At 40.4% G+C, this 26,034-nt stretch overlaps 4 protein-coding genes, 1 long non-coding RNA gene and 3 pseudogenes across 6 annotated transcripts; 5 read left to right on the top strand and 3 right to left on the bottom strand.

The window, feature by feature from the left end:
* The first annotated feature begins 378 nt into the window (after nucleotides 1-378).
* On the top strand, nucleotides 379-1,416 carry LOC123475735. 2 transcript variants are annotated; one of them, XR_006651029.1, is made up of 6 exons: nucleotides 379-432; nucleotides 502-604; nucleotides 672-782; nucleotides 849-956; nucleotides 1,023-1,117; nucleotides 1,177-1,416. It is a non-coding gene; the product is annotated as an uncharacterized LOC123475735 (long non-coding RNA). The 2 variants fall into 2 exon arrangements; XR_006651028.1 differs by having other exon boundaries at nucleotides 672-778.
* Nucleotides 1,417-1,428: 12 nt separating this feature from the next.
* Nucleotides 1,429-4,026, bottom strand: LOC116928402. The gene is made up of 9 exons (XM_045178748.1): nucleotides 3,501-4,026; nucleotides 3,313-3,435; nucleotides 3,125-3,229; nucleotides 2,942-3,064; nucleotides 2,768-2,866; nucleotides 2,584-2,700; nucleotides 2,206-2,514; nucleotides 1,668-2,143; nucleotides 1,429-1,607 (listed from the first exon to the last, which is right to left on the bottom strand). Exons 1-8 carry the CDS (start codon nucleotides 3,570-3,572, stop codon nucleotides 2,015-2,017), a joined length of 1,077 nt encoding a protein of 358 aa, XP_045034683.1. The 5' UTR covers nucleotides 3,573-4,026; the 3' UTR covers nucleotides 1,429-1,607; nucleotides 1,668-2,014.
* A 3,032-nt stretch (nucleotides 4,027-7,058) lies between these two features.
* On the bottom strand, nucleotides 7,059-8,777 carry LOC123475977 (uncharacterized protein K02A2.6-like). The gene has a single exon (XM_045179241.1). The coding sequence runs from the start codon at nucleotides 8,775-8,777 to the stop codon at nucleotides 7,059-7,061; it is 1,719 nt and encodes a 572-aa protein (XP_045035176.1).
* A 281-nt stretch (nucleotides 8,778-9,058) lies between these two features.
* Nucleotides 9,059-10,917, bottom strand: LOC116930742 (uncharacterized protein K02A2.6). The gene is made up of 3 exons (XM_032938149.2): nucleotides 10,679-10,917; nucleotides 9,417-10,634; nucleotides 9,059-9,349 (listed from the first exon to the last, which is right to left on the bottom strand). The coding sequence occupies exons 1-3, from the start codon at nucleotides 10,895-10,897 to the stop codon at nucleotides 9,059-9,061; spliced, it is 1,728 nt and encodes a 575-aa protein (XP_032794040.2). The 5' UTR covers nucleotides 10,898-10,917.
* Nucleotides 10,918-14,459: 3,542 nt separating this feature from the next.
* Nucleotides 14,460-16,153, top strand: LOC123475978 (annotated as a pseudogene).
* Nucleotides 16,154-16,223: 70 nt separating this feature from the next.
* LOC116930504 lies at nucleotides 16,224-18,721 on the top strand (annotated as a pseudogene).
* A 373-nt stretch (nucleotides 18,722-19,094) lies between these two features.
* LOC116930741 lies at nucleotides 19,095-19,786 on the top strand. The gene is made up of 3 exons (XM_032938148.2): nucleotides 19,095-19,160; nucleotides 19,235-19,271; nucleotides 19,557-19,786. The coding sequence occupies exons 1-3, from the start codon at nucleotides 19,095-19,097 to the stop codon at nucleotides 19,736-19,738; spliced, it is 285 nt and encodes a 94-aa protein (XP_032794039.2). The 3' UTR covers nucleotides 19,739-19,786.
* A 745-nt stretch (nucleotides 19,787-20,531) lies between these two features.
* Nucleotides 20,532-25,661, top strand: LOC116930503 (annotated as a pseudogene).
* The last annotated feature ends 373 nt before the right edge of the window (nucleotides 25,662-26,034 follow it).

A 26,034-nucleotide genomic window follows, 5' to 3' on the forward strand; every position in this document is an offset into this window, starting at 1 on the left:
CCATCACACTTTCTATTCATTATGATAAAAAAAAAATTTACAAACGTGTACCACGACCCACGTGCCACGTCCCTATCTAAAGAAAGCCGTCTGCTGTGATGGCTTGAACAAAAAAAAGGTTGCCAGATTAAAGAAAATAAGAATTATTATAAAGTGGGAGGGTCAACCAACTTGAATTTAGTTCAACCACAGTCTGGACTGTGGTTGAACTTTTGTGGTTGAGCTCGCAAAATTTGGTCGAGCACAACCTTGGTTGAACTTTTTGTTAACCATAAAACGGAAATCAAGCTCAACTGTAACGAATTGGTTAACGAAAAAATACGGATTGAGCTCAATTTAGGTTCGGGTTGAGCCAAAAAATTGACGATAAAACGCACCCTTACTACGACGTCGTCGTCAACATGTTTCGGTTGGTCGTCATGCCTTTTTCATGTAAGTAAGCTTAATTATTTTAATTATTAAAGTAACGCATAATTTTAAAATTCTTGATTAAATTCTTAGGTTAAGCACCACTCTGAATGCTTTTATTTCTGATTTCCATTTGTAGTTGTGCAGCACAAGTGACCCATACTAGTTGCTGCTTGCTGCTTCGAGTCATCAACATGTAAGCATTAACCATATTAATTGACGATGTATTACCAAATTTAAATTACTGTTGTTTTAATTTTTAGGCAAAGTACCAGATAGTCGATTCCTTTTTCTAATTATATACTGTTGTGATACCAACTGCTTCAGATCGATTCTGATTCTCACCGATTCCAGCTTATCATTCATTCATGTTGGTACACATTGCAATGCTTGGTTATCGTATGTTGCCTAAATGTAACCACTGTTGCTTTTACTTATAGGTAAAGAACCAGACTTTGGATTCCGATATTGAGGGATAAGATTGGTATTGTCCCTCACCTGCTTGAGGAATAGTCGAACACCAAATGTTGCTCTGAGCCATTACATTGGTAAACATTCTAATACTTGTTTATCGTGTGTTGCCTTAATGTAGCCACTGTTGCTTTTACTGTTAGGTAAAGGACCAGACTTTTGATTCCTTCAATAAGAGATAAGATTGCTATTGTCCCAACATTCAGGAACAACAGTTGTTGCTATGAGCCACCATAATGTACGTTTAGTTATCTCATTATACTAAATTAAATTTAACAACTGTTGATAATGTTACAGGCGAGTTACCACACTATTGTATTTCCATTTTATAATGGTCATTGTGACGGTTTCACAGCTTGCAGTTTCATGAAGAGTTACTGTCTACGATAACATTAAATCAAAAGAATTTGAAAGGTGTTACGGAGTTCTATTTTTGCAGTTTCATGACCTTTCTTTTCTTCGGTTTGTTGTATACAATTGGTTTTTTTTCAAGTCGTACACGAAATCGTTTTTCCTCTGTTCGCAAAATAGCAAAAAGCAGTTATCCCAACTTCTCCCTTTGTAGTTCCCGTATAGCTGACAATTGTGTTTTGACAGGGAACCGTCAGCAAATCATGTTCTCTGATAAATCTATAAGTTGTTGGACTACGTCCTTGAATGGCAATGGAATACTTTAGCGTCCATTGACAATAACGTATTCTTGAGGGTGCCTCGATGAAATTTAAAATCTGAAACGAAAAACAGTTAAAGAGATTGCTGCAATAACTTTTAAATGTCACTATTATTACTTGACACAACAGGAACGAAGCTTTTGCATTTCTTTCCGAATGTTGGTCCGCCTCTTCTTCGAAAACAGCTACTAAAGATTTAACAGCATCCTTCATCCGTCGATCACGTTTGAGTAGATTAATTGTTGGTTTCCCAACCAAATTTTTTATATTTCTGTAACTGCTTTTGCAGGTTGTCAACTTTATGGCGAAGCTTCCGTACTAACATACGATTGTTCTTTAATGGATCTTTTGACAAGATAGTTTTTCTTCCTTTCAGTATTTTGACATCCTTAGTTCTTCCAGAATTTTCAGTAGTAGTATTTGTTGCATCCATTTCTGTTACGGAATGGACTCGTTGAGCGGAATTAATTATTGCAAGTAAATCTTTCGTCCAGAAAATTTGCATCTTGACATTTCTTGCCAAATCGAACGAGATCCAATAGACCAGTTGGAAACGCTAGACCTTTGAGTTCTTCAAATGCGAGAAAACATCCCTGAAAAAATTGAATTGAAGGATGTTAATAGAAACGGCAAGAGATATTAAAGGAAAAAATACCTTTTTAATGTGCTCCATGGTCACAAGATTTCGAAGGACAAGTGTCATCAAAAGTTTAACTAGTCTGTTATCTCGTGTTTCACTTAGGCCTAGGTCACTGACAGCCTGCATCAGTAATTCATGAACCATTTGGTAATGAAGAGATGGTTCATTTAGTGTTTGTAAGTGAAGAATTGCCGCTTCGACATTTCCAGAGGAACGGTAGTTTTCAAGAATGAAATAGACTCCCCTTTCAAAAGCATTTTCGAATACATACTTATGACAAGTATTATCTAAATCAGGAATAATGGAATCCATCGATTGATTCTCCTGTAAATTACATACCAATATTTGTAAATTAATAATGCAAAGAATAGTAAAACCAGTAAGTATGCTTACAGTCAATTTAGAGGATTGAAAATCTCCAATGCTATCACACATAGAGTAGTCCCCAATGGATGTGGATCGACCATTGAGAGTTGGATCGAAGTGGATTTCCATTGACAGGTCGTCTTCCTATACAAGACAACAATGGTATATAGTTCCAAATTTTATTGAGTTCTGCTTGAATTTGAATGCTTACGGTAAGTTGTGAGAATTCCAAACTACGATTGAGGTCTACGGTCTCGGATTGGATATACTTCGAAAGAGATGTCGAACGACCGGTATTTGAATCTGACGTCTGATAAAAAAAAATAATTAACTTTTTCTGTTTTTAACGAAATATTATTCTAAGAAAACAAAATTATATAATTACAGTCACATTTGACAATCCCGAATCTGCAATACAATCAGTCGTGGAATAAGTTCTATTAGATGTCGAAGTACCATTGGAATCCGCAGGTGGATCGAAGTTAATATCAATTGACAGGCCCATATCCTTAACATGACAAAAATGGTTATACCGATGGTTGGATTATACGGAAATTTTAATGATTACGGTTAGTTGTGAGGATTCACTATCACGACCAAGGTCACTGGTGTGTGAATGGCAATTGCTAAGATGAGTTGTCAAATGACAATCATTGAAATCTAATTCTGCCATCTTGTTATTTCATCAAAAAGAAGCAAAAAATTACTGCACATTATTTATAAATATTCTTCTAACTAAATAAATGCAATGCTTACAGTCAAATTCGATAATTCCAAATTTCCAGTAGAATCAGGTGTGGAATAACTTCTACTAGATGCGGACCTACCATTAATGGCTGGTGGTGGATGGCAGTGAACATCCATTGGCAGGTCACAATCCTATTCAACACAACAATGGTGGAATACATCACACTTTTGAAAAACATGTGAATTGTTATGCTTACGGTTAGTTGTGAGGATTCAACTTTGCTGTGTAGGTCTGTGGAATCACAACGTTTATGATTGGAAAGAAACATATCAGTTGAATATGGATCTGCTTTCTTCTAAAAATAAAAACATAACTTATTTCAATTTATACAAAATATTATGCAAATGCTCTTTTATTAGATACTTGCCCGTTTACAAAACTGAAAAATGGTAGGAACAGCGTTCTTCCCCAATCTTCTTGTGTTTTCGTGAACATATTTACTTTCGAAGTGAAGACTGCAAATCCGTAAGTTCTTATGAACTTTGAAGCTCTTCGTAAATCCTGTAACAGAGCTATTACACTCAAATGCCCTGATCCACAGCTCAATAACAATTTCGTCCTTGGGCCATGAAAAGAACTTCACTTTATGTTCGTTTTCAATGTTTGTTGAGTTGAAACAAAAACGGACACAACACTTCACTGGCATTTTAAAAAAAATTATAAAAATGATTCACTATCACTATCAGGCCATTACCACCAATTTACAAAAAACACAAAACCATCCAAATTACTAAACAAAAATGGATGCAACTCGGTGTATACACGCCAGACCACGGCCTACGTAGCAGCATGCGCAGCAAAAATTCCCAAACGGTGGAAAGATGGTTTGGAAAGTGGAACATCTCAACATAACTTTTGGCCCTCTGGCTATGAAAAGGGGATGGGAAAGGCTGGATCCCTTCGGCAACACAGGGATAGCCAGCCTATAGGCCGTTACTAGAGTAGGCCATGGGTTACTAGGGCTCGTCCCCGGTTTGCCTCAAAACGGGAAAGGTCCCGGTTCGTCACAACAAATTACCCAACCCAACCCAAACCGTTTGACTATTTCTCAAATGGGTAGGTAATGGGTGGTTCAAACGGGTAAATGGGTCAACCCACCGCCATCTTGGAAAATGGTGGACGTCCTGGCGCCAATTCAAAAAATAGGTCGAAACATGAGTTTTTTTCCGAGAAATTCGGACACCAGGTGGCATTGAAGGACCTGACTTGACAGAGGACAAATAACAGGTCAGCTCAGGGTTTCCACACTTTCGCTACGTTAGCGAATGAAAATAATTTATATTACAAATTTGATTAGCTAGTGGTTATGTAGGACAATTTTGATTAGCGAATCGGTTCGCTAATGAACGGGTATTAGCGAAGAGGTTCGCTACTAAAAGCCGTCTGTCCAGTCTGAATAGCGCAACACAGTCTCAAGGACTCGACGCCAACCTCGGACCTTTTCATGGTAGGCGATTAGGTACGAGGGTAGACTAGAGTCTGTGGACGGTTAGCGTTGTTTGGCCACTAGGGTGGGTACTTTTTGAATTGAAAGCCGTCACGGCCGTCAATTTAAGAAATTATGCATTGATTTATTAATAGAAAACGCTGAATAATGGCTTCAGCTGATCGTTCAAATTATTTTTATTATTTTTAGAAATTTTTAAGAGCTACAAGCTTGCGATTCACGTTTTGTTTTATTTTTTTTTTAATTCAAGAAACTCGTTTGGTCTAACCGTTTAGTACCACCTTATTTCATTGTGTTATTGTTTTGTTTTTCAATTTTGCTCATTTTTGAATTTAAAAAAATTTTCTTTTGGCTTTCTTTGCTATATTCCATAGTGAATTCAATGAAAAATGAACAGAAATCGTACCCCACTACTACCATCTTTAAAATATTCTTAACCTAGTCTGAATCCAAGTTGCAATACAAACTCAACAAGTCGCCAATTTTTTAAATTTACTACCTTTAGTCTGAATAATTTTATAATTATTACATTCAAATCGTTTAAGGAGAAAATCACGAATGAATAATTTAGTTCTGTATTTAACCATACATTGATGTAAGAAAGTTTCTCTCTTAGGATAAATTAATTACAAACAGCATGTGCGTATTTCTTCAAGGCACGACGTTCCGTATTCAATTTACTTTTGATAGCCAATCTAATGGGGCATTTGATTTTCGGCAGAACATCTCCGTAAATGTTTTCCCAGGTTTTTCTGGCAAACACTGTCAACATATGTAAAATATTTTTATAAATGAAACATATGGTTCACACTTAAGTCTTTTATTACCAATTATGTCCTTGAGGTCTTCTTTTGGAAGACCAGGTCTCCTGTGCTCATTTGTTGAAGCTTCATTCTTCTTCGATTTTTTTGGGCATCCTCCTGACAAGGACCGACTTCCCAAAAAACTCTTGGAATAAATGGCTTCCAAGAGTCTGTTGACCATGACATTTAATTTATCTTTAGAGACTCTTCCAATAGCTTTCACTTCTTCTAGTTCGGATCTTTGAACTGTGATGAATTGAACAAAAGGATCATTTTGAAATATTGGATCACCCCCGACATGTGCTGCATTCGTTGTCCCTACCCGCGGCTATGCCGTCGGGTATGGGAGAAGGTCGAACGGTGAGAAAGGGACCCACGTTACAACCAAGTTTCCCGACGGCATAGCCGCGGGTAGGGACAACGAATGCAGCTCATGTCGGGGGTGATCAAATATTTCAAAATGATCCTTTTTCCCATATAACAACTATATTTTTTACAAATTAAAAATCAGAAAGATAAAGACTAGTTCTTTATCTTTCTGATAAAAAAAAAATTAACCTCGTACGAGCAATCTTAGTATTCTCTTATCTATCTTATAATCTTATTATTATCTTAGATTTTTCCAGTCGTCACTAGATGGATTGTAATCGATTTTATCACATTTGTTTATTGACAGTTGTTATTATGTTTCCATTTTTTCAAATGTTAAGGAAAGAAAATTCAATTTTTGTTCGTTCAACAGCAATTGACCAATTTAACAGTTGTTGGCACATCCACCCAAGGATTCCCTTAATTTCGACAGAGGATTATTGCGATAAATCCGTAATTCCGTATTCATTAATGCAAAACGATTTATAACTTTTATTCTTTTGATACATGAACTCATTGATAGACATTGCTAAATTGGCTTATCTGGTGTTACTATTGAGCCTATTTTACTTTTCTTTGATATGCATTTTTTGCTTTTTAATTTTTAGTTTTCTTAGGTCTCAGTTAAGGTAACAATAACTAATGCTCATGATGTTGGAATCTAATTATCAGGAAGCTGAGGGATCAACAGTTACATCTATCAGCAATTATTGATCGGGTCTTAAGTTGTTGTAGTCTTGAGTACTAGTCCGTAACTGAGTGTATTGAGGCTCTGTGTTGGCTATCACCACCCCATGCTGACTCACCGACAGGTGGCCACATCTGGTGGTTGCTAGCTGAAGTATGATACATTACAACATCTCCCTTTTCCACGCACCAGGAGTGAGCGAAAGCGAGAAAACAAATGAGAGAATGACCATAAGAAATGTAAAACGAAATGATCAAGACAGCAAATAGGATGACACCAAATATGAAATTGTCGAACGACAGCGAAGATTGAATGACGAGCGTTGTGACGAAGAACGAAGACCAGTAACATCATAAGTGGAAACGAACCGGATAAGAAAAGAACAAAGACATCAAACATATAGGATACTGCCGCCCAGATCAGAATAAGAAAAACACGACGACAGTCTCACTTCCTAGTAGGAGGCATGCCGATGCCGAAGCGGACACCGGACCGAGTTGTTCCAAACGGCTCCCTCGCCGGCGTAGTACAGGAGTCACCGGAAGGCCCAGTGGCCGCAGGAGATGGAGCCACAGCAGAAGATAACGGTGCATCAAATAGACGAACATGCTGGGCGCCAGGACTAGCTGCAGTGCGCACACGACCACGGTTTGACGACTGCCGGGTGGACGGGGTGGTTGGCTCGGCACGTGTTGACTGCTCCTCTACCCGGACAGGAGTAGGAGCTTCGCTTACTGGGTTACCGGGCACATCAGGTGCCTGACTAGACGGCCCACAACCATTGGCCGACTGTACAGACTGGACATCACTTGGGACTCGATAAGAGAACATGGCAGCAGAACCCAGTGAACGGGGCTGTGACTGCATCCCACGGTCAATGTTGATGGCCCACCGCGTACGCCGAAAATAACGGCCATCATCCAAACTAATCACGTATGATTGTGGCTCAGTACATAGTGAGTGAACTTTTCCACGGAGCCAACGACGGCCTATGAGGGCTCGTACGGGTTGACCGATATGAAGCGACGAGGCACGCGCGTTAGGCACTCCCGCCTGAACAAACGCTGCCTGAGATTGTCGTGCCGATAGCTCCCTCCTGACGACTGACGAAGAAATATACTTAGGTTGCAACTCTGCCGGAAGGAACGGCAGGTTCCCGCGTAGATTACGGCCTTGCAACAAAACAGAGGGGGCCGGGAGAGTGGACGACACCGGAGTGGAGCGAATGGCTGCCAAAGAGTCCCAGAGAGACTTTCCATCCGCGAACATTTTCAACAGAGTACGTTTCACGGTTTGGACGTGTCGTTCAACTAAGCCATTAGATTGGGCGAATTCAGGGCTGGACGAGACTTGTTGCACACCCATAGTACGGCAAAACTCTCTGAACTCGGCGCTGCTGAACTGTGTGCCATTATCCGATTCCAGCACTTCCGGCCGGCCAAAATCGCAGAAAAAACGAGTCACTTCACCTATTAGCGCCGCTGAGGTTGTCGACTTCATTGGAACGACACAGGGCCACTTGCTGTATGAGTCCACCAGCAGCAAATAGGACACCTGAGAGAATTCAAACAAGTCAGCCGACACTAGCTGAAAGGGATGATCCGGTATACGGACCGGAAACAGCGGCAATCGCGGGTTATGATGACGATGTTCTTGACAAATGGTGCAGCTAGCCACTGCGTTGCGCACTTGTTCCTCCCACCCCGGCCAATACACAGACGACCTTGCCCGCAACACACACTTGGATTCGCCAAAGTGTCCGTCATGGACACCATCGAGCGTCTCCTTGCGTAGCGAAAATGGGACCACTAGCCTTGTTCCAACAAGAAGAACACCACCCACTGCCGTTAGATTATGACGCACGGGCCAAAACGGTTTCACTGAATCAGGACAATTGCGCCTGCGTTCCGGCCAGCCCTCTTCCATCACGGACTGAAGGAGCTGCAATGTTGGGTCTCGAGACGTAGCATCTGCATAGCGGCGACGAGTTGACTCAGCCGGCACAATGCTGGCGAGAACATTGTGGACTTGCTCCTCGCAATCCGCTGTAGCATCATCATCATAAAGACGAGGTGACGGGGCACGGCTGAGAGTATCAGCTATAAACAGTTCTTTTCCCGGTTTGTATACGACTTGAAAATCAAACCGCTGGAGTTGGAGTCGCATCCTCTGGATCCGTGGTGAACAGGCAGCGATCGGTTTGTCCAGTAGGCCCACCAACGGTTTGTGGTCCGACTCCACTATGACACGCTGGCCATAAACTATATTGACGGAATCGGAGTAGTCCAAACTGAATCGCCAACAGCTCCTTTTCAATTTGGCAGTATCGGCGTTGTGTTGGGGTTAGGGTGGTGGAGGAGAATGCCACCGGCTGCCCATCCTGGACTAACACAGCTCCGAGCCCTACTGGAGAAGCATCCACTGATACTAACACCGGCTTGGACACATCAAACAATCGGAGCACCGGTAACGACGAAAGGACAGTTTTCAGAGTTGCCATTGGCCTTCATCTGCTGTTCATCCCAGCACCAAGCAGCATCCTTCTTAAGGATGTCACGAAGAGGACGTGTTAGAGTGGCTAAATCTTTGCAGAATTTATCTAAATAAGTCACCATTCCCAGAAGACGCTGTAGACTCTGCTTGTCTGTTGGGTCAGGCATGTTGACTATGGCATCCACTTTTTCGGGGTCAGGTCGAAGAGTCCCATGACCAATGACATGGCCCAGCCACGGTAACTGCTGCATGAAGAAACGACACTTTTTAAGTTGTAGCTTTAAATTTTTTTTCATGGCACCGCAGCAATACCTGTTTCAGGTTCAGTTCCAGTTCCGCTATAGTTTCACCCGTGACCAAAAAATCATCAAAGTAGATGATAACACCGGGAAGATCACCGAAGAGATCCGACATCACCTGCAGGTATACTTCCGGCGCGGACTTTAGGCCAAACGGCAGCCGAAGATATTGGAATCGTCCTTTTGGAGTAGCCATTGTGCACAGGTAGGATGCTTCCTCGGTCAGCGGTATCTGATAAAAACCAGACGCTGCATCTAAACTGCAAAAATACTTGGCTTTGCCAACCTTGGCAAAGAGTTGCTCCACTGTAGGTACCGCAAAATGCTGCCGCTGTATTGCCCTGTTTAATTCTGACGGATCTAGGCAGATCCGCACATCCCCATCAGGTTTGCCTACTACCATCATTCGACTCACCCATGATGTTGGTTCTACCACTGGAGCGATGATCCCATCTTCCATCATCTGTGCCAGTTTGGCATATACTTTGTCTTCAAGCAGAAACGGCAACCGACCTGCCGCACACACAACTGGGTCCACAAAATTGTCACCGGTAGCTAGCTTAATGTCATATTGAACCGGAAGTTTTCCGATTCCTTGAAACACATCCACAAACTCCTTCGCGACGACTGGCAGCTCCACTGGTTGATCTACTGTCACAGCATGAACACGTTTGATGAGTTTCATTGCTGTACATGTTGGAAGGCCCAATATAGGTGGCTGGCCAGGTTCATCCACTACCACAAATTTCACTGAGTGCTGAGCGCCGCGACTGGTCACCGAGCCGACAAACACGCCCATGACTTTGAGGTAGCCACCTTTCGCGCCATAGTTCCGCACGCGAGGACCAGCACTCAACGCCACCACCCGTTGAACACGGCGAAAATCCTCAAGGGGAAGCACGTTGCAAGTGGCGCCAGAGTCAAGCTTGAATCTAATTGGGGTGCTGCCATCTATCGAGAGACTTTCATGCCATTCTTCTCCCTCTTCGGAACTTTTAAGTTCATGTGTTACATATTCCTCGTCCAGGAAACGGACATCTTCCCGTGGCAAGGCTCCTTCCGCTTCCACAGCATGCAACCGCTGCTGCATATACGTTCCTCGTTGGGCCGGCCTCTGACGAACAGCCGTCTCCGATTGGTTGGCACCTTGCGCCATCTGACGAGCAGCAGTGGAACTCGGGCGATAGGGTGGATTCTCAGCTTGAGAGCACCACCGGGCAAAATGACCGGTCTTGCCACATTGGTAACACGTGATGCTGTTTGCCGAGCAATTACCTTTCGCATGCTTACGGCCACAATTGGGACACCCGCCAAAAACAGAGTGCTGCTGCCCACTGGTTTTGTGCTGTCGATGTTGGTGGCGTTCGTGACTCGGCTTGTCTTTAACAGCATGAACAGCCTCAGGTGGGGACAAAATTTGGCTGAGCTGAATTGCTGATGTTTCACACGCACGAACGATTCCACAGGCACCGGCAAGAGACAAATTAGTTTCATATAACAGCTTCTCCCTAACAGGATCACTCGCCACCCCCAACACAATCTGGTCCCGTAGGATAGAGTTGACCATCGCTTCAGTGCCATAGTTGCACGACTTCACCATGCTCCGCAACTCCACCAACCAAGCATCAAAAGGTTCACCGGGCTTTTGGTGATGCTTATGAAAGCGGAAACGGTCAAATACTTCACTTTTGAGGGGTTCAAAATAATCAGACAAACGGTCAAGTACAGCTTTGATCTTTTTGTCATCACCCGGCGTGGCAAAGACAAATGTTCCATAGATCTTTAAGCCCTCTCTTCCCAACAAGGACAATAAAACACCAACCAGAACGTCTTCATCTTTCTCACCTTTGCGAGTGGCTGTGATTAACCACTCAAACTGAGTCCGCCATTGTTCCCACTCCAAAGCCAAGTTAGACGCTGAAAAATTAAACGGGTCTGGAAACTTCAACGAGGTTGCCATCGTGACTCATTAAAGAATGACCAGGCACGAGATAAACAAGAACCAGTAACGGATGGCTCTGATATAACTGGCTACAAACGAAGGAAAACCACGTGTGAAAACTATGGACTACAGGCGTACGTGCACCACTTCTGACACCATGTTGTAGTCTTGAGTACTAGTCCGTAACTGAGTGTATTGAGGCTCTGTGTTGGCTATCACCACCCAATGCTGACTCACCGACAGGTGGCCACATCTGGTGGTTGCTAGCTGAAGTATGATACATTACAACATAAGTCCTATCAAAAACATCTCTTAGGTAATGGACGGGTCCTTATTTATATACATCATCATATGTTGAAACTTAACTGTTCTTGCACTTGTGTGATTAACAGGTATATGAATTATATAAAGAATAGTGTGTCTTGGTTCATTACAGCTCATCTCATGACTTCTCATTTCATGATTCATGTATTTCAACACTCTCAGTTTTCAGGGGATATTCTAACCCTCTACGACGGGTATTCCATCTTCGAATACCCTTGCTTAGAACAGGTCTATAATAGGTTCAACCCTATTCGAAAGCATCGAATACCCATAGAAGAACCCTATGCGAATTCGATTACCGCTCGAATCCCCAAGTATTCGAAGGACAAAGAGTGGACGCATGCCTCACCCCTCTATTCTAATAGAATAGGGGGGGGGGGATGATGAATTTTCTTTTAAAGAAAATACCCGATTAATGGGCCGTATACGTACGATCGGTAATACACGTTGCCATCCGAAAATTTATCGCATTTATTTGTAAAATAACACTTGAAAAAATTATTTGGGAAAAAGACTCGTAAAAAGATCTTTTTATATATATTCATGATCATGATTATGATGCTGTGCACAGCAACGTTTCATATGTATAATTGATTATCAAATATTTGTTAACATTGATGAAATTTGGCAAACAGCATTACGCTTAGTTATTGAGGCTGTCATTGGAGACAATGAGTTAGTATTTGTGAGATCTTTAATGGATTCAGGCCCCATCTCAACTCTTACTGCAGAAGAATTGCAGTTGCGTTTCCAGTCAAGTAACATCCTTCCAGCTGTGATTTCTGACAAATTGTTCGGTAAGCAATATACCAATAATTTTATCTTATAAGTCTGTCAATTTTCGATGTTTGTTTTGTGTGTTACCCACTATTTTAACCATCTAATATGTCTGAAAAATCATTCAAATGTTTCGTGTGCTTAGCTATAGTGAGAGGTACTTTTTCCAAACTTACGAATCACTTACGTCTCTTTCATGGATTCCTAAAAACAACTGGGCGTAGCCGTAGAACTTTATATTGTGGGAATAATGATTGCAAAGCCGAGTTCAATAGCTTTGATAAATATAGAGATCATGTTCTAAACTGTACTGTGAAAGAAATTTACCCAGCAGTCAATGCTGAGGTAAACAATCATTTGTCAAGTAATAACAGTTTGCCCATGTCCGAACCAGACGATTCTGTTACAGATATTCAAGGAAGTGATGTAGATGTAGATACTGATGTAGATAAAAGGGCGACTCAAATATTTGCTGATTTTTTTCTTGAATTGAGGGCTAAACACAACGTCAGTCATTCTGCTATCGATTTCATTGCTAAAAATATTGGTGGGATATTTAATGGAATTGCTGAAGTCTGTGACTTGAAACAAGACTGGACAGTAGTGCTACCGATTGTTGAAAGGGTCACCCTGAGATTGAATTCTAATGTGAAAAGAAATCGTTATTATACAAAAAATTTGGGATTCGTTAAACCAGTACAAAAGTGTGTGGTTCTCGTCCTGAACTTTTTGTCAATAGCAGAGGGGAAACACATTCAAAATCGAGTACCTTTCAGTACATTTCTATTAGGGAAACTTTTAGTACATTGTTTTCAAACGCCGAATTTTACAAAAAATATTTCAGCGAATCTTCAAGTACTGACGGTTTTATTCGTGGGCACCGAGACAGTTCACATTTCAAAAACCATGAATTATTTTCTAAGGTTAAAAATGCTCTTCGTTTGCAAATTTTCTTTGATGAATGCGAGTGAACTAACCCATTGGGTTCAAAAACAAAAAAACATGAACTCGGTATGTTCAATTTTAAAATTTTAAACTTGCCTGAATGTGAAAACTCCCGTTTAAGCAATATTCACAGCTTTGCTGTGTGTAATAGTAAAGATTTAAAAGACTCCGAATTTCGCTTTGTTATTGACGAATTTATGAAAGAAATTAGATTACAAGAGTCGGACGAGGGAATGCTACTCGATATTCCTGACAAACCTGCTTTCAGGCTCCGAGGAGCTGTAGTTAACGTTTGTGCAGATTCAAAAGGCGCCCATCAACTATTTGGATTTGCCGGAACATCATCAGCTAAGTTTTGTCGTCTTTGTTTAATATCTCGTAAGGATTTAGAAAAAAGTTGTAAAATAGGAGTATTAAGAACGAAGGACAACTACAATTCGGGCGTAGTAAAGGTCAGTATCAGCAAAGACAACATTCCTCTGAGTGGCATTCAGTTTAACAGTCCCTTAAATCAATGTAGATATTTACACGTAGCCGAACATACAGTTCTTGATTGCATGCACGATTTCCTGGAAGGTATAATACCATTCATCATCAAACTAGTTTTGTTCATTTATGTCACAAGTTCTGATTACAACATATCTGCAGACTTTCTAAATAGCAGACTGAAAGGGTTCCAATTTAGTTTTTACGATGTAAGAAACAAGCCATCCCCCAAATTTAAAACGTCACTTTTGCGAAAGAAAGGAAATTACAACACCAAACAAAGGGTGTCTCAAAATTGGTGTCTAATACGAATGCTCCCACTTTTGATTGGGGATTTAATTCCAGAAGGAGATCCATATTTTTCATTAATTTTGATTTTACTCGAAATAATGGATATTGTTTTTTTACCAAGTGTTACAATGGAGCAGACCATTATTTTAGAGGATCTGATTCACCGAATGTATTCCCGATTTTATTCATTATTTCCAACAACGAGGCCAATCAATAAATTTCATCACATGGCCCACTACCCAGCAGCTATTCGGACTTATGGTCCAGCTGTTGGGTATTGGTGCATGAGGTATGAAGCGTACCATAACTTATGTAAACGTTTGGTTCATGTTAACTGCAATTTCATTAATATCCCCAAGTCGGTTGCCTATCACCTTCAAACAATTGCTTGTTTTAATCTTGCTAATAATTCACTGTTTCACAATGAGCTTCCCACTCTTGGTCCCAAGTCAGCAAAATCACTTGATTCTTATGAAACTGAATATGGATGGGTGAAATCAAAAGGGTGGCATTACCGCCCAGGATCAGTTATTTTACTCAAACATAGCTTTGAAAATCCTTCGGGATATCCCGAATTCGGCAAAATAAGCAAAATCTTTTATATGGATGCCAAAATTTATTTTGCTGTTTTAGTTCTAGAAACGATAACTTTTAATCAGCACTTTTATTCCTTTGAACTTCAACCTTACAATCCCATTCAGTCAATTCTCATTGCATTTGATACATTGAAACCTATTTCTCCAACATGGCTATTAAAATTTTTAATGATGCTGATAATATCAGCTTATTATTCAGCTTGTCTTTTTCAGACCCAGGTTCTCCAGATTTCGCGTCAGAACTCAATACTCCCACGTTTATTTTTCAAAAAGAAGCTGACGACGAGTTACATCCTCAAAAAGAAGCTGACGACGAGTTACTACATCCTCAAAAAGAAGCTAACGACGAGTTACATCCTGAAGAAGAAGCTAACGACGAGTTACATCCTGAAGAAGAAGTTGACGACGAGTTACATCCTCAAAAAGAAGCTAACGACGAGTTACATCCTCAAAAAGAAGTTTTTCCTCGAAGTTCCTCAAAAGAATATGACGAATTTCTTCTTCAAAAAGAATCTGACATTCCTCAAGACGAGGTTATGAAATGGCAAGGGTATGCCAATAAATAACTTAACGTTATGTTAAAGGAGTTTCAATTAGGAGCCATGCGAGCTTACAGTTGCAAGAAGGACAGCATCGTCATCCAAGCCACAGGAGCGGGAAAATCAACGTGCTTTCAGCTTCCTGCAGTGATGCTGAAAAATAGAGATATTGGACTGGTTATTGTCCCTACCGTCGCATTAGGGATGGACCACCTTGAAGCCTTTAAAGAATTAAAGATGGAATCGGTCTTCATCAGTTCTACTTCAACGAAAACTGACTATGACAAAGCCTTCAAATTATCTTCACGCGTCGCGAAAGTGATCATAGTAAGCCCGGAACATTTATTTGGGAATGACACAAATAGCGGAATATTGGACAGGCTTCTAGAAAACCCTGGTCGTTTGAAATTTATTGCCATTGACGAAGCTCATCTCATCTTTGACTGGTCAAGTTTCCGGAAGGCATTTGGTGTAGTGAAAAAACTTAAACAACTTTTTCCGGATTGTCCAAAAATTGCGCTTTCCGCAACATTGAAACCCAAACATCTGTCTGTTATGAGAAACGAAGTTTTGAAGCCCTGTCACCATTTCAGGAATAATCGATCGCCCCAATGTATCAATCAATGTTCGTGGGTACCGGAAATATTCTGTAGCAGAAGTTAGAAAACAAAATTCCAACGTGTGGGACAGCACAGCAAAGCAAATAGAAAAACTGATCGACGGCGAGAAAACGATTGTCTATTGCTCGTATGCATTGGAATGTGAAGAACTATCTTCTGCTCTTAACTCGAGAAATACAAACGCGTACGTTTACACGGGTAAATATCACATTTTAAAAAGTGATTATTAGTTATTTAATAGTTTTTTATAACATTTTAGGAAAGAATACTAACGCTGAAAGGAAGGAAGTTTACCATAAAATGAAGAACAATGAGATCGACATTATCGTAGCCACAAAAGCTTTTGGTTTAGGAGTTAACATTCCTAGCATCCGACATGTTGTTCACGTTGGTCTTCCTGAAAGTGTATCGTTGTGGATGCAAGAGTTTGGTCGGGCGGGTAGAGATGGCCAACAAGCCTACGCTCACTTGTTTTTCTGTGAACGCGAAGATTTAAAAAAAGTTAAATATTGGGCTAATTTGCGCCGACAAAGAAGAAAAAGACGCACGATTTCATGACTTCATCGACGTGTTGATCTATAAGTCAAGGTTATATACGGGGGATTGTCTGCGAGAATATCAGCACCATTATTTTGAAGAAAAAAGCATCTCAGCTCCGGTGATAAATCCCGACTTGTGCTGTACTGGCTGTCAAATCAAGAACTCCATCCCGTTAGAACCATCTGATAAGTTACTTTTAGTTGCCCAAACTTTATTTTTCCTTAAGGTATTCATTGATTACATTTAAAATTATGCTTCACTTTCTAATAATTTATACTTTCATAATCAGATGCACAAAATAACTCGAGTTTACGAGTCTCAAATCTTGGCTTGGATGTCCGGCACAGAAGAAAACTGGATGTGGTTCTATTTAGACTCCAGGATCACGAAAGAAGCAACTTTTGGATGTCTAAAAGAGATTCCCGAAACTGTACTCAAGTTGACCATAAAGGCAATACTGCGTCAGTGTCTATCACTGAAGTACGTTAACTTACAATTAAACGTTGTGCCCGGCACTCAGAACTTGGCAAAATTCTGGACCTTATCCGCCGAAGGAACAAAGGTTGCAAATGGAGAAGTGAATGCCCCAATGTTACCGGATCCCGTCAGTGTTGCCACTCGTCTATCACCGTATTTATTCTGATTAATTCTATACATGGACAAACTGATTAATCACACTTCTTCTTTTTCCTTAATTTAGCAGCGATGAAAACTTAATGGAGACTCCGAAAAGAAAAAGGAAAAGGAAATGTGATCAAGTAACCAGCAGAATCGTTACGATGATGAACGATGGACCTAAAACTTGGATTCAGCTAGAAAGAAAGGAACAATATGAAATGCTTGAATTTCATCATGACTCTAGAAAATTACTATACGTGAAGGACTACACACTACTAAAAGGATGCCCAATCAAACCGAAGAAAGATTACTTGTGGGAGGATATTAATCTTTCCAAAAAACAAAGTTTTCCTGTATTCAAGTTCCAATTCAAAGACAATCAGTCAGAATCATCCAGCTCCACGGAATCCTCTGAGTGCACAATATTGATGTACAGAGCCCCTTGCAATGGGGTGAAGGTAAATATGATTAAATTTGTGAAAACTACGAATTAAATAACATCTTGTGTGTTGCAGGTGTGCGAAGGACAAACTGAGGGGAAATGTCAATTCTCTGTTCCTAAAAGGGTACATATCAACAGATGTGTCGACCACCCCAATGCAAAGTTGATGGACAGCGGCCCATGTGCAGGCTATTTTCTATATCTTCGCCCAGAATCAGAAAAAGATAACAGAAGATGGCTCGCATTTTTATCTGCAGAAGGCTTAAAAGCAGTCCATTCTCACCCTTGCCCAGTCAGGTCGAAGTTGGGTAGTAAGCTGGAAGAGGTTATACAAGAAGCTGTGAAAAACGATCCGTCTAAAACCACTAAAGAAATTAGCAAAGGTATTATTCTTTATATTTTTGTGTGTAGGACTATTCTTAATTGCCATTTCATCGGTAATTTTTCTTTCATAATCTTTAGGTGTGGGTATGCCATGCAACCCTGCCAGTCTTTCAGCGGTTGCTTCGAATTTAGGCACCCTAGCCAATTGCGTAAAAAAAGCTAAGAGTGGCCTCTATTCCGGTGCTACTGATAGATATGTTATTGAAAATTTCAATCTGCTGATTAAGAATTCAATCGACGAAAAAGACGCTAAAAATGCGGAGAATGAAGAAACGGCCAAGGAAATATTAAATGCGTGTTCTCCGTATTGCAGGTACATCTTTCTAACAGAGTTTCATTGAGAATAACTGTCAATTTAACATATTTTTTTTTTTAGATTTTCTCAATTTGGTGAACCGTCCAACTTTTGCATTTTTGCCACACCGCAAATGCTTGAAGTGCTTAACGAAGCAAGGGTCGTTGAAGTGGACGTGACCTTTCCAGGTGCTAAATCTTTTCCCTATGTACTGAATATGGTGTCGTTTAATTACGAAACACTGAACTATCAAGTTGTAGCAAGGGTGTTGATGACCAGCCTCACGGTTTCCGCCTATAAGATGGCATTTGGAAAAGTTCTCGTAAGTAAAAATCAATAACTAAGTTTAAAGAAACATCATAATTGTTTAAAAATAATTTAGGAATTAACTACAAACATTCACCCGGAATTTGAAAATGGAAAGGATGTAAGAGGGTGGATCCTTGATTTTAGTTTGGCACAACGCCAAGGGCTAGAATCCAACCTCGTCGAAAAAGCAGACTTTATTCGAGGATGTGATGTCCATTACAAAAGAGGTGTAAAAAAATTGCCGACAAAGTTGCGGTTGACGTTCCTTCCAAATATCTTTTTAAAAAAATTGCTCATGCAATTCCGGTAAATGAATTTTCTTAAATTGGTGTAACGTGTGAATATTTTATACTGTGTCTATTCATAGGAACTACAAACACTAGACAATGTTAGAATGGCGTTTGAAATTCTGTGCGGGAAATTGGATTTGTCTAAGGCGAAAACATTCTTGTTGAAGGAAATTAAATGTTGGGCTAACGAAATCGATAGTGCCAACAACCAAGGGTGGGCAAAAGCCTGTGCATGGGCAGATTGGTGGGGGCAACCGAAAATTACCCAAATGTTTACTAAAAGCTTTACTGAAATGTCGGATGCTGATTGGGCGGTATGCCCAAGAACGACAAATGCTGTTGAGTCTCAAAATAAAAAGGTGATAAATTAAATAATAATAGCATTTTGTTGCTTATTGATTAAACTAAACTAACATCTTATTTATTTATTCAGGGGTGTTCAAAAACCAAATCCTTTCGTGATGTTGTAAGTAACTTTTATCTTGAAGACAAATCCATTTGTTTCAGCACCTTTGCTGTCAGAGAAGGAATTAAAACAGGCACGCCAATCGCTAGAAGACAAATTCAAAACGAAAAAAGGAGACTCAATCGCGACCGTCCCAAATTAATAGAAGATGACCAATCGCCGTGCATTACTCCATCAACGACAGAAGGAAAAAAATCTAAGTCTAAGAAGAGGAAATTACCAGCAACTCAAGGCATTTTTTTAAAAAGTAATTTCAATGCAACTTTTTTTTATTTTAAATATTGTTTAGATGCCGCTGAAACAAGTGAAGATGAAAATTTAGGAAAAACTGTTGTCATAGACACTTACGGAGCCCGTGGGAGGAAGTTTGGTTGGTGTAAAGCCACCGTCATTAAAAAGAAAGGCGAAGGATACGTAGCCAAGTATATATCGGACAAGAAAACAACATTTATTCCTGATATTAATGACTAGAAATTTGTCCGGTTTTATCAAACCGAAGAACTAGAAGCCTGACATACCATTCTTTAAATTATTACTCCATCTTTGCGTTTGTTGTTTTATGGTCAGCAATTGCAACAATAAAAAGAAATTTGTAACATCAATGTTTGGAGGAATTCTTGAACAATGGTTATTAGCGAGCTGACTCGCTATTTAAATTTTGTGTGTGGAAAGTGGCCTCGAAATTATGATTTAGCGAGTTCATTCGCTATAATTGGCAAGGACATGTGGGACCAAGTTTTGGTCCTAGGACCAAAAATTATTCAATAGCGACTGCTTTCGCTATTGAAATTAAATTAGTGAGTGCAATCGCTAATGTTGTTTTCGACAATGTTGCGACCAATTTCCGCAATTATATTACTTAGCGAATAGTCTCGCTAATGGAGTGCGCATTTGCTAGTGCATTGGCTAATTCACACACGTTTAGCGAATGCTTTAGCTAATGAAGTGACGATTAGCGAGTGCATTCGCTAAAATACACCGGATTAGCAATTGCATTAGCTAATCGAAAAGTTCCTTAAATAGTCTCGATTAGCTAATCAAAAACATCTTTAACAGATGTCGACTAGCTAACTTAGCTAACCAAGAAATCCCTTTTGAGAGACCTGCGAGGTGTATAAGCTACAGAACGATATGTTATGTCATATCAGATCGAGCATCTTCCTTGCAGAGTCACTCAAGTTTCTCTCGTGTTTTAAATGGTATGTTGTTTTCATTCACTTTTTTTTGCGCACTGTTTGTAACAATTACTATCTCTTTTGAAAAAATGAGATGGCTTGAAAATCTTTCAACGAGCGGAAGTGAGGACGAGAATTCAGGCGATGATGTCGACAACGTAGTACGTGTTGGAGAGATTGTGAACGTGACTAAGATCAAGGGAGAGAGGAAAGACAGTGAACTCTACAAGACGGGCGACATGTTTTTATTCCATACTGCTAAAAGATTGTAAGTTATAATCATTCAAATTTTTCTTGACTGATGTAAGTTCTACTAAAATTTCTGAATTGTTTCACAGGAAAACATCTGTTTTGTACCGTTGTCGGTGCTACAAATCGCATCATTGTCTGGCCCATCTAATTAAAATAGACGGTGTTTACCGCAAATCAGGGCTTCCACATAGCCAAGTGAAGAAGAAGATATCGGGAGAATTGAGTTTGTGAATGAGTGCTGTAAGCGAGTGATAGAACGACGTGCTCCAGGGGGCCTTAAAAGAATTTTTGAAGAAGTTCGACACGAGTAAGGATTCGCACTTGGATGTTTTATTTATTTCACGTAATAAATAATTGATTTCTTTCTAATCTATAGGCGCCCAGAAGTTATCGTCGGATTTAACGGAGCGCTTGAAAAACGGATGCAACGGACCCAACAAGAAAATAAGCCGCCACCTCCAAGGACATTCGACGAAGCTGAAGCTTTGCTTCGTGAGTTGCCACAATATCGGTAAGAGAAAACGATACATAACAAGTTATTTTTTTTTCTAATTCTGAAACTGGTTTTAGGAAAACTCGAGATGGTTCTGATGAATTCTTTAGGACCCGTGTTTCAACAGCTACGGGAACGGCTTTTATCTTTATTTCCGTGGCACTTTTGGGGGCTCTCCGTCGCACAAAACAAATTTACACTGATGGAACCTTTAAAACGGTTCCAAATTTGTTTTATCAATTGTTTACTCTGCATCTAAAGGCGTATAAAAAGGTCTGTATTCATAATTTGTTTGATTGGGTGCAAATTATTAACATTTTTTTTCTTTACTTAGCCATTTCCAGTAGCTTACGTTTTAATGAGCGAGAAAACGCTACCCCTGTATAACCTGGTTATGGAGGAAATAATGGAAGCTGTCCGTGGACTTGGTGACGAAGAAGGTCTGGCTTGCGAAAGAATCATTTCTGATTATGAAAAAGCCATTTTGTCTGCATTAAAAACATCATTTCCGGCTGCGCATGCGCGTGGCTGTTGGTTTCACTATGGACAAGTAAGTAACAATCATAATTTTTACTGTGCTTCGTTATATTCAGTATTTTTCTGTAATAGGCAGTTTACAAGAGAGCTTGCAGAGAGGGTTTAACCGTCTCCTATAGATCGAGACCGGTAGTAAAAAGAATTGTAAAGATGATTATAGCCCTGGCGTTACTTCCTGCTGACCAGATTTACACCGGTTTTTTGGTAAGAAGAAGAAAATTTAATTTTTTATTGAAATTTCATAATAACGTAAAAATGTTATTAAATTGCAGACAATTCAACGTGAAAATGCTGCCGATTTACGATTGGAATCTCCGGAAATTTAGGAAGCTATGCAGTGATTTTTTCAGTATTGGGCAGGTTACTGGCTGGTTACTCAAACACCAGCTCGTATTAGCGTCCATGGACGACGGAACCGGACCAATAATGACGTGGAGTCATGGAATCGTTGGTTTAATGCACGCTGGCATGGACATCGACAAAACTTTTGGGACTTTGTTTGTAAGTATAGTTACTACTATAATCAATTATGTTTTTTTTTATGTTTATTCACTCTTTTATGAATTTTTAGTTCATTTTCAAGAGTGTGAGGAATCTGCACGCCTTGATTTCATCGCTCTTAGTCAAGCGCAAGACATTCGACGAGAGGCTGTGTCAGTACAGGCGGCAGAACGAGAACGACTGATCATTCCGATGGGAACAAGACTTAGAAGATGGCCTTATATCTCAATATGAATTCCTACATCAATCAATGTCCTGCTTTGAACCTGCTGAAGTAAATATTACTTGAAGACTATTGAACTAGGATTTTCCTGAAGATCGTCCTGAGGCTCCAGCTCGCCTGCACCGTCACCGTCAGGTTCACTTGAACGAACCAGTTATAACACCACGAGCTCGAGCAGTTCAAGCTAGAGTAGGAGCTGCTCATCAACGAAGAATTCCTCCTCTTAATGATGAAGGGCAAGCTGTTGGTCAACGTCGAAGAGTTGGTCGTCCTGCTCGACGAAATCCAAATCAAATTGCTGATCCAATAAAACAGCCAGCAGCTCAAGAGCGCCCTGTACCTGAAGTGCAACCTTTGGTTGTTCCATAGGTTCCCATTGCTGAGCCTGTCGCTGAAGAGCATCCTGTACCTGAGGTTGAAGTGCAACCTTTGGTTGCTGCAGTAGTCCGTCGACGTGGTCGTCCTAGACGAAATCCGCATCCAAATGCTGTACAACCTGTCGTTGAAGGGCATCCTGTCCCTGAAGTTGAAGCGCAACCTTTGGTTGCTCCATTGGTCCGCCGACGTGGTCGTCCTCGACGAAATCCGCTTCTAATTGCTGAACAACCGGTAGCCCTGCCAATAGCTGCAGATGAAGTGCAACTTGTTGCTGCTCCTCATAATATACGGTGTGCCGTATGTTTATTTAATGCTGTAAATCGTATTTTTGTACCTTGTGGCCACACCTTCTGTAGTGAGTGTGTTGAAAGATTTACTCGCAATTATCCTTTCTCACAATGTCGTACGCCATTTCAAACAGCGTTGGTGTTTTTCTTGCCTTAATCACTCTAATGTATTTAAAAATTTGTAATTACCCAGAAAATAAAATACAGCAAATTAAATATAAAATATTGTTCATTATCTTGTTCCGGAGTGCAATGTAAAAGTTCGTCGCTATAGGAATCCGAAGTGCATTAGCGTCTTTGGACACTTGAATCGGCTCTACTGTCCATGAAAATAATTTTAAAGTCGTTGTGATTTCTATTGTAGGGCATTTCAAATATTTAAAAATTAATGGAGTTCTACTGTCAGGAACAAAAAAAAATTAAAAAATCGTCGGAGTTCTATTGTCGGGCAGTGGAGTTCTACTGTCGCGTACTGGAGTTCTACTGTCGGGCAATGGAGTTCTATTGTCCGATATTTTTAAAAATATTTACTGCTGGAGTTCTTATGTCTTTGGAGTTCTACTATCGTTGGGGTTTCTGTCGGGTCAATTTTTTTTAAATTTAAAAACTTTTCGGGTTCTGTTTTGGTTTTTGGTCTTTCCCGGGCTTTTTTGTGTTCATAGCTACTCAATATGCTTTAATATTTCTTACTAGCGCTAACCGATGATGATTTAAATTAAACAGAAACGATAGCTTCTATGAAAAGCTATTGATTGACGTTATTTTATTGCTGTAGAGTTATAGTTACTACTTGGTAATTTCTGTTACACTTATGGCAGTAAATTACTTATTAATTTAAAAAAAGTTTACGATTCTAATTACGGCATAGCAATAATTCAACATTTTACGTATTGTGTATAGAATTTCGCGCCCTACAAGCTGACGATTATAGATCTGGTACTCTTGAACTGTATTTTAATAAAATATATATTGAATTATTTTCTCGCATCCTGTCGCGGTCCCCTTCCATCGCTAATATTATTACCACTCACACGTACAGCCAGGGTATGTTCCGATAGCTGTTATTCAATTTATAATCATTACGTTTATTCATCGATATCGTTAAGCTTGAAAATATTAATTGAACATCATAATTATATAAAACCTATCCCATTACTCCATGGCAGAAGCAAATCTATACAGCTTCATTATCGCATCTGCATGATGCCCAAGGGGATCAATACCACAAGCTTTGCATCCGGCCAAAAATCGAAGTAATAGTTTTTTTTGACCGTGTGACGGTTAAATTCAAACTCTTTACGGGCTCTGTCAATCAGAACTCGGTTGATCGTATTGATCTAAATAGAACAATTTGTTCACATTATTAATACATTTAAAAAATTTATAACAAAACCAACCCTATCGTGATGACGAGACATTTCTTCTATAGCTCCGACGAAAAGGAGGAAAAAGAAGACGACAAGTTCGACTCCCTAGTAAGGCGGAATACTTTGCGCCCCTTTGAAGAGTCAGGGAAGAGACAGTGGCCGAGAGAGAAGAAAGAAGAGCCAGAGAAAAGTAGGAAAGAAGAAGAAGAGGAAGTTGTCGGATCGGCAAAAAAAGAGGAAGAACCATTACAATTTCGAAAAGGAAAGAAGAAAACGAGAAGCCGCAGCAGCAGCAGCCATTTCTTCCGGGCCAGCTAGATCCGTGGTATTTTCCTCAACAGGTCCGTCTCTTATTTCTGCCCTTCATCTTCCCCGGTTGTTACTTCTACCCCGTCGTCTGCCCCGTCTGTTATTTCGTCCCCGTCATCTTCCCCGGTTGTTTTTTCCGCCCCGTCTGTTGCAGCTGCTCCGTTTGTTATACCCGCCCCGTCTGATGTAGCTGCCCCGTTTGCTATATCTATCCCACTTCTGACACCAAATGTAGAGAAATAATCCAATGGCGACGATGTAACACAGTGTATTCGCTTTCGCGCCCAAACAAAAAAAGGAATTTACACGGAATAGAGCGACCTGAGCTCCGACCGCTTCGAGTTTCCTTCAACGACTCCCGAACTGACTGTGGGGGGTCCCCTTTTATACTACATCAGGGATAGGGGCAACATAGGACAAGGGGAGGAGCCAATCAGGTCACGCCACGTGACCTGGAATATTCTAAACTGAGTGCAGTCTCGCGCCATCTAGCGCTCGGCCGAAGAATGAGGACAACATCAATCTGACACATCATAACACTCGTCCATTTCTGACAATTTCAAGGCTCCTGCCTTGAATCATATTATTTAATCTTCAATACATGTTGAATCTCTAAACATCACATATGCAAAATTACTCGTTACACATACCAAATTACCAATTGCACATACAAAAATACATATCGCACATACAAAATTCATATTGTACATACAAAATTGAATAATTAATTTTAATTTAAATCTTGCTGACGCCAAAAGGGAGGACGTGTCCGTCTTCCGGCATGGGTTAATGTTCCAGCGGGCAGCATCGCAGGTTCATCCATCGGCTCGGAAATTATTCCCTGGTGGTTCATCGTTTCCGCTTGCGGATGAAATCGGGCTTTCTGCAATGGTTCCTGTGTCGCTTTCGAGTGGGTAGATTTCTTCTTCAGTGTCGCTATCGGACGAGGAGTCTTCCGGCAGCCATTCTGTCTCGCGAGGGAGGTAGAATGGTCTCATCTGCGCAACATGCGTGTTAAAACACCGCCACACCATCCTTTTTCTTTTCGTTGGAGAATCTTCAACTAGGTTAGTAGTAGGACAGACCCTTTTGATAATTTCGAATGGTCCGATGAATTTAGGAAGTAGATTCTTAGTTCTTCCATTTCTTCGGATGTTTCGTCGTACCAATACTAATTCTCCTTCCACATATTCTCGAGCGTTTCTTCTATGTGGATCGAACAGCTGTTTACTCCGATCTTGTGAA

Source organism: Daphnia magna, linkage group LG9, assembly GCF_020631705.1.
Source record: "Daphnia magna isolate NIES linkage group LG9, ASM2063170v1.1, whole genome shotgun sequence".
NCBI lineage: Eukaryota > Metazoa > Arthropoda > Branchiopoda > Diplostraca > Daphniidae > Daphnia > Daphnia magna.

Bases quoted from the DNA above. Each gene is read 5' to 3' on its own strand.
- LOC116928402 (XM_045178748.1), bottom strand. From the start codon at position 3,572: ATGTTTCTTTCCAATCATAAACGTTGTGATTCCACAGACCTACACAGC. The intron at 3,065-3,124 runs GTAATCATTAAA...TGTCATGTTAAG, and splicing joins GTGAATCCTCACAACTAACC to GATATGGGCCTGTCAATTGA. The intron at 2,867-2,941 runs GTAATTATATAA...TTTTTTTATCAG, and splicing joins CGGGATTGTCAAATGTGACT to ACGTCAGATTCAAATACCGG.
- LOC123475977 (XM_045179241.1), bottom strand. From the start codon at position 8,777: ATGCGACTCCAACTCCAGCGGTTTGATTTTCAAGTCGTATACAAACCG.
- LOC116930742 (XM_032938149.2), bottom strand. From the start codon at position 10,897: ATGAAACTAATTTGTCTCTTGCCGGTGCCTGTGGAATCGTTCGTGCGT. The intron at 10,635-10,678 runs GTAATTGCTCGG...CAATGTGGCAAG, and splicing joins TGGCCGTAAGCATGCGAAAG to ACCGGTCATTTTGCCCGGTG. The intron at 9,350-9,416 runs GTATTGCTGCGG...TTCTTCATGCAG, and splicing joins TGGAACTGAACCTGAAACAG to CAGTTACCGTGGCTGGGCCA.
- LOC116930741 (XM_032938148.2), top strand. From the start codon at position 19,095: ATGTCGGATGCTGATTGGGCGGTATGCCCAAGAACGACAAATGCTGTT. The intron at 19,161-19,234 runs GTGATAAATTAA...TTATTTATTCAG, and splicing joins TTGAGTCTCAAAATAAAAAG to GGGTGTTCAAAAACCAAATC. The intron at 19,272-19,556 runs GTAACTTTTATC...AATATTGTTTAG, and splicing joins ATCCTTTCGTGATGTTGTAA to ATGCCGCTGAAACAAGTGAA.